The sequence below is a fragment of the Carcharodon carcharias genome, chromosome 34 (assembly GCF_017639515.1).
Source record: "Carcharodon carcharias isolate sCarCar2 chromosome 34, sCarCar2.pri, whole genome shotgun sequence".
Lineage (NCBI taxonomy): Eukaryota > Metazoa > Chordata > Chondrichthyes > Lamniformes > Lamnidae > Carcharodon > Carcharodon carcharias.
This window is the reverse complement of record NC_054500.1, coordinates 17,788,104-17,795,632: the sequence shown is the minus strand read 5'-3', so window position 1 is coordinate 17,795,632 and position 7,529 is coordinate 17,788,104. Positions and strand designations below refer to the sequence as shown.

Here is a 7,529-nt window from a genome sequence, read left to right as displayed (position 1 = left end):
CCCTTGCCGTAGTTGGTCGAGCTTCTAAACCAATTTTGCCTCTGTGTCTCCCCCCCGCCACCAACCCCACAGATTTCATCTGCGATTTGATCGTGAGCAGAGTGCTACACTACAGTACCTCTTCCTCTTCCCCCCCCTACCCCACCCAAAGATTCAGGTTCAAGGGGGCCCTTTAAGCCTCCTCCTGGTCACTGGTTCGGAAGCTGCTCCCACTGTTCATCAGCACCCATGGAAACGACTCCCACCACATCCTGGGTTTCCCCCAAGTGGAAGGGTCTCGGCCTGTAACTGGTTGGGTGGATGGAGTTTGGGGGGGGGGGGGGGCGCGGCGGTGTTTAACTAGAGGTGGTGTCGTCCCACCATTCACCCCCCCCCCCCCCCCCCCCCCCCCCCCCACCTCCCCACCCCGGCCCCCTTGCGATCACCACCTCGCAAAATTTAGATCAGGGAGCGACCAAATGGGACATTAACTTCAGCTGGACTGCAACACCACCCCTCCGCACCACCCCATCAAGTTCAACAAGCCGGATGACACTCACAGTTTACACTCAGGCATATTTTTTGGGGTTGGGTGGGGGAGAAAAGAATGGGGAAGGAAAAAAAAAGGGGGAAATTTTTTAAAAGACCCCATAGTTATATTAAAAAAATAACCTAACAGTTTACTAAGTCTTTTTGAAGACAAATCACACTTTTCCCTCCCATGTACAACCTCCCCAAATAAAAGTCATATTTTCACTCAACCCCACCCCCCCCCCACCCCACCAACTGACCTTACTGATGGACGATTAGCAGCTCGGCTCATTGACCAATTTCACAGTAAGCCCACCCCCAGCCCAATTTAGTTTAGAAGGATATTATGTACAAGTTTCCTCCTTCACATCCACCATAAATAGATTCTCACGTTCTCAAGGGCACATCTTGTGATCCCGAACTGCAGTACATTGGCCAAAAGGCAACCTTAGTCCAAATCCAGCCCCTCCATTGAGACTTGATACTTCATCCTCGATTCACAACCGAAGCCTTTGTGACATCAAAAGGTATGACGCTGGAGTGTGTATGTATGTGTGTGTTTGCGCGAGTGTGCATGTGCACACATATGTATGTGCGCGTGTGTGTAGGTACATGTGTGTTTATGTATGAAGTTCTTTCCCGGACTCTCGGACTGAATTCATAGGATGCTGACCCTCTCGCTGAGTCTCTGTATGTCACTGCACCCCACGCTGCCTCCAGGAAGCGGCTGATTGGTTAGGTGGGGCAGGTACTGGAGGTTGCGACCCTGGCTGAATTGCTCCCAACGCGAGTCATCGCTCTCATGGGTTAGATACCTCTCTCCCATCTTACACTCCAACTCTCGCAAGTCCAGCCACGTCTGGTGGTCCTGTGTGGGGGGGGGGGGGTGGTGGTTTGGTGGGGAAAGACAAGCAATGGTTATCAAACGTTGGGTTCAAAGGCGGCCCACATTCCTGTGCTAGGGTTGCCAATTGTGATTAAAATGTATTCCTAGAGGTTTTGTCACATGACTCGCCCCCACACTCCAGCCATTAGTCAGCCAACACATCCATCCTTGTGATGCCATAGCCTTCCTACACCAATCGGAAAGCAAAAAGACTCATCACCCAAATTGGATGATGCTTGACTGTCAGTCAAACAGCCTTTTCCTCCATTTTCAATATTTTCATATCTGGTAAAGAGAAATGTTAAAAAAAAAGACAAAAACAATTTTTTTTTAAATGAACTGATGATTTTTCTCCAGGGTTGCACACAGCAGTATCCTGGAGATCAATCTTCAATTCCTGGAGACTTCAGGCCAACCCTGGAGGGTTGGCAACTCTACTCCATGCTAAACTGAAAGGGATGTCACTTCATAAAAAGGAGGGGAAGGGGATTGGAGGCCCCTTCCTCTACCCATAGGCTTTGTGCATGCGACTGCACCACACACAGCTTACATCTCTGGCCCTCACTAAATCTGTAGGATCTTTGCAATGTCAGGGACCTAAAAGTCATCTCAATGCCGAAGGAGTTAGCCGTGGCTCAAATGGGTAGCACGTTTACCCCAGAATCAGAAGGTCACGAGTTCAAGTCCAACTCCAGAGGCTTGAGTACAAAATCTAAGCGGATACTCCCAGTACAGTACTGAGGGAGAGCTGCACTGTCAGAGGTGCTGTGTCTCGGATGAGATTAAACAGAGGCCCTCTGAGGTGGGTGCAAAATATCCAACCACAATATTTCAAAGAAGGGCAGGGGAGTTCTCCCTGATGTCCTGGCCAATAGTTATTCCTTAACCAAAACAAATCATCTGGTCATTTATATATTGCTGTTTGTGGGAGCTTGCTGTGCACAAATTGGCTGCTGGGTTTCTTACATTGCAACAGAATACTTTATCGGTTGTGGAGTGGTTTGGGGCATCCTGAGGTTGTGAAAGGCTCTGTACAAACAACATAAACAGAAACATACGAACAAAGGAGCAGGAGTAGGCTATTCAGCCCCTCGAGCCTGCTGCACTATTTAATAAGATCATGGCTGATCCGATAGTAACCCGAAATCTGCATCCCACCTACTGCCAATAACCCTTGCTTACCGAGAATCTATCCACCTCTGCCTTAAAAATATTCAAAGTCTCTGCTTCCACCACCTTTTCAGGAAGAGAGTTCCAAAGACTCACGACCCTCTGAGTGAAAAAATCCTCCTCATCTCCGGTTTAAATGGGTGACCCCTTATTTTTAAACAGTGACCCCTAGTTCTAGATTCTCCCATAAGAGGAAACATCCTCTCCACCTCCACCCTGTCAAGACCCCTCAGGATCTTATATATTTCAGTCAAGTTACCTCTTACTCTTCTAAACTCCAGCAGATACAAACCTAGTCTGTCCAACCTTTCCTCATAAGACAACCCGCCCATTCCAGGTATTAGTTTGGTAAACCTTCCCTGAACTGCTTCCAACGCATTTACATCCTTCTTCAAATAAGGTGACCAATACTGTGATCTCACCAGTGCTCTGTACAACTGAAGCATAACCTCCCTACTTCTGTATTCAAATCCCCTCACAATAAATGATAAAATTCTATTAGCTTTCATAATTACTTGCATATCTGCATACTAGCCTTTTGTGATTCATGCACCAGGACACCTGGATCCCTCTGCAATCTCTCACCATTTAGATAATTTGCTTCTCTTTTATTCTTCCTGCCAAAATGGACAATTTCACATTTTCCCCACATTATATTCCATCTGCCAGTTCTTCGCCCACTTAACCTATCTATATCTGTTTGCAGCCTCTTTATGTCATCCTCACGACTTACTTTCCTACCTATCTTTTAATCAGCAAATTTTGGCAACCATCCCTTCATCCAAGTAATATATATAAATTGTAAACAGGTGAGGTCCCAGCTCGGATCCCTGTGGCACACCACTTGTTACATCTTGCCAACCTGAAAATGACCCATTTGGCCAACTCTCTGCTTCTCGTTAGCCAGCCAATCTTCTATCCATGTTACCCCCTTCCCATGAGCTTTTATTTTCCACAATAACTTTTGATGTAGCACCTTATCAAATGCCTTCTGGAAATCTAAGTACAGCACATCCACCAGTTCTCCTTTATCCACAGCTAATGTTACTTCCTCAAAGAACTGCAATAAGTTGGTTAGAAACTATTTCCCTTTCAGAAAACCACTGACTCTGCCTGATCACCTTGAGCTTATCCAAGTGCCCTGCTATAACTTCTTTAATAATAGCTTCTAACATTTTCCCTATGTCTTTCCTTAGATGGGGACAGGTTGAGTTGTCTTCTGAATGAAAATGTCCTCATCACTACCCAGCGACAGCTGCCGGAGAGCACAAATTGGTCAGGACATTGGGCAAGAACAGAAGTCACCTCAGACCCAATGCTCCCTCACCCACTGAACTGCTAGCTTCTGTACGGTCACTGGCCTGATAGCTGACCCGTGCCCATTTGGGCAAAGTGGCCCTGGATCCAAAGCTGGCATGCATCCTTTTGAGTGCATTCTCACCCCAACACACAGCACCTCACAGGAGGGCTTGTGCTGTGCTTGCAATCCATCACAGTACAGCGTTCCAACTTCTGACTCAGAACACAAGAGGTAAGAGCAGCAGTGGGCCTTCTAGACGCTCGAGCCTGCTCTGCCATTCAACAGCATCATCGTGGACTCGGTTGTGGACTCCCCCATCTCCCCAGCATCTTACCATGTCCAGTCACTGCAGCTCTCAGTTTGCTTCCAAGTCAGCATTGCCAGCTTCCAGGTTCCCCTCCCCACAAAAATACTGCACCAAGAACTAAGGGCAGGTTCCTATTGATGAACCACCTCATCTCTTCTCTAAGCAAGAGTATTGAGGTGAGCTGCACATACGCATTGAAGGGGAAAACTCAACAGTGAGAGAGAGAGAGAGAGAGAGAGACACACAGACAGACAGCAAGATAGAGAGAGACAGGCAGAGAGAGGAATAAAAGGATATCCTGATTGGGTGAGGTGAAGTAGGAGGCCCACATGGAGCATAAAGGCAAGCACGTACCAGTTGGGCTGAATAGCCTGACTCTGGGCTGTAAAGTCAATGCAAAACCTCAGAGGCAGCCATTTTGCACTGAGCAAAAATCCCACAGAAAACAACAAGATAGAATTTCAGGCAAGTCACCAGGAGAGCTCCCTGAATCTCTTCGAAAGGTGGACTGGTACCTTCAACATCCAACTGAAACAGCAAACTGGGGCCTAATCTGAAATCAGACGTTGTGGCACTCCCTCAGTACTGCGCTGGAGTGCCAGCCTAGGTTATAGGATCAGTTCCTGGAGTGGGACCTGAACCCATGACCAACCAGCTCAAAGACTACCATCAGGCTAAGGCATCTCATCCAACAGTACACAGAAGTTACCTGTAGGAAAGGGTGACTCAAAGACTTGTCCACACTGTATCGCTTCCTCATTTTCACCTGAAGTAAGTTGTTGATGAGATCAATGCCTTAAAAAAAGTAGAAAAATTTCAGTGTTGCTGAAAAAGAGAGAGACATGCTGTTACAGCTTTTCATCTTGCACTCATCAGGACAGATACAAGAATACCACATTTCAAAGGGAGCAAACTTTATGACTGCCTGAGAAAATAGGGTGCTGATTGGCTGGCAAATCAGCTTCGATTTCAGCAGATCAGTATCTCCGTCCTCTGAGGGTTACCAAACAAGTGCCAGGGGTTAGATCACAAACCATTGTACATGCCCACTGTCCCCATCAAACACTCCCAGGACAGGTACAGCACGGGGTTAGATACAGAGTAAAGCTCCCTCTACACTGTCCCCATCAAACACTCCCAGGACAGGTACAGCACGGGGTTAGATATAGAGTAAAACTCCCTCTACACTGTCCCCATCAAACACTCCCAGGACAGATACAGCATGGGGTTAGATACAGAGTAAAGTTCCCTCTACACTGTCCCCATCAAACACTCCCAGGACAGGTACAGCACGGGGTTAGATACAGAGTAAAGCTCCCTCTACACTGTCCCCATCAAACACTCCCAGGACAGATACAGCATGGGGTTAGATACAGAGTAAAGTTCCCTCTACACTGTCCCCATCAAACACTCCCAGGACAGGTACAGCACGGGGTTAGATACAGAGTAAAGCTCCCTCTACACTGTCCCCAGCAAACACACCCAGGACAGGTACAGCACGGGGTTAGACACAGAGTAAAGCTCCCTCTACACTGTCCCCATCAAACACTCCCAGGACAGGTACAGCACGGGGTTAGATACAGAGTAAAGCTCCCTCTACACTGTCCCCATCAAACACTCCCAGGACAGGTACAGCACGGGGTTAGATACAGAGTAAAGCTCCCTCTACACTGTCCCCATCAAACACTCCCAGGGCAGGTACAGCACAGCACGGGGTTAGATACAGAGTAAAGCTCCCTCTACACTGTCCCCATCAAACACTCCCAGGACAGGTACAGCACGGGGTTAGATACAGAGTAAAGCTCCCTCTACACTGTCCCCATCAAACACTCCCAGGGCAGGTACAGCACAGGGTTAGATACAAAGTAAAGCTCCCTCTACACTGTCCCCATCAAACACTCCCAGGACAGGTACAGCACGGGGTTAGATACAGAGTAAAGCTCCCTCTACACTGTCCCCATCAAACACTCCCAGGACAGGTACAGCATGGGGTTAGATACAGAGTAAAGCTCCTTCTACACTGTCCCCATCAAACACTCCGAGGACAGATACAGCATGGGGTTAGATACAGAGTAAAGCTCCCTCTACACTGTCCCCATCAAACACTCCCAGGACAGGTACAGCACGGGGTTAGATACAGAGTAAAGCTCCCTCTACACCGTCCCCATCAAACACTCCCAGGACAGGTACAGCACGGGGTTAGATACAGAGTAAAGCTCCCTCTACACTGTCCCCATCAAACACTCCCAGGGCAGGTACAGCACAGGGTTAGGTACAGCATTCTATCCCACACTTTCTTTCCATCAAACCACACACCACCCCCTGTGACACCCTCACCTTCCCGTGAGATCTCCTTCCAGGGGTTTGGTGGGTACATGAAGGCGGCGTTCTGGATCTGGTCATTGATGTCCTCATCCTCGTTGAAGGGGAAGGTGCCGCTGAGGCTGACGTACAAGATGACCCCCACTGACCACATGTCCAGAGAGCGGTTGTAGCCCTTGTTCAACAGAACCTCGGGGGCCAAGTATGCTGGTGTCCCCACCACCGATCGGCGAAAGGACTTCTCCCCGATGATACGAGCGAAGCCAAAGTCACAGAGCTTCACCTGGGAACGGGAGAGGGTGTCACAGCAATGAGGGGGTGGGGGGTGGGATTGGGGGGTGGGGGGGTTGCGGGATGGAGTGGTGGGGGTGGGGGTGCGGGATGAGGGGTGGGAGGAGGAGAGTATTTAATGACAGATTATAGCAACTTATTCAAATTCTTGCAAACCACATATTTGCTGTTGGGTTACTCTGATTTTATTCACGTTTCTAAGAAGAAATTCTGTTCCAATTTACTCAGACCTTTAGTTTCTAACATTTTAATTCTGATCGTACATCAAAAAAAAATTCACTGTAGCCAAGGAGTCGCACGTCGTTAACAGGCCTCACCAGCCTCGCTGTGGAAAATGTTGGCCATGGCGCCTTGACCCCTGGTCTCAGCCGTCATGAATCCCCACTGCCCTTTCCTGTGCCCCCGAGCTAACCCAGTGCTAGTGTCTGGGCCTCACCACCCTCCACCCCAGCAGCTCCCTCCAATGGTCATGTGTGGAAACTGCAGACCAGGCCAGGATTGCCCCCGGTTCAATTCCTTCCCCAGTCTCCACTGGGTGTGCTCTATCTTTCGACTCTTTCGTAGGATGCGGGGACCACCGGCTAGGCCAGCATTTGTTGCCCATCCCTAATTGCCCCTTGAGAAGGTGGTGGTGAGCCGCCGCCTTGAACTGCTGCCGTCCTTGTCCCACAGTGCTGTGAGGGAGGGAGTTCCAGGATTTTAACCCAGTGATAGCGAAGGAACAGCAAGATAGTCGCAAGTCT

The 7,529-nt window shown here is 48.9% G+C and overlaps 1 protein-coding gene across 1 annotated transcript in view; it reads right to left on the bottom strand.

Moving 5' to 3' along the window:
- Positions 1-775: 775 nt before the first annotated feature.
- The window catches only part of LOC121272562 (serine/threonine-protein kinase D1-like), a 34,307-nt gene continuing 27,553 nt past the window's right edge, over positions 776-7,529 (bottom strand). The window contains exons 14-16 of the mRNA XM_041179212.1: positions 6,511-6,778; positions 4,883-4,968; positions 776-1,378 (exon numbers count right to left, since the gene is read on the bottom strand). Of these exons, the coding sequence (XP_041035146.1) occupies positions 1,169-1,378; positions 4,883-4,968; positions 6,511-6,778 (564 nt within the window). The 3' untranslated portion in view covers positions 776-1,168. The remainder of the gene's footprint in view (positions 1,379-4,882; positions 4,969-6,510; positions 6,779-7,529) is intronic.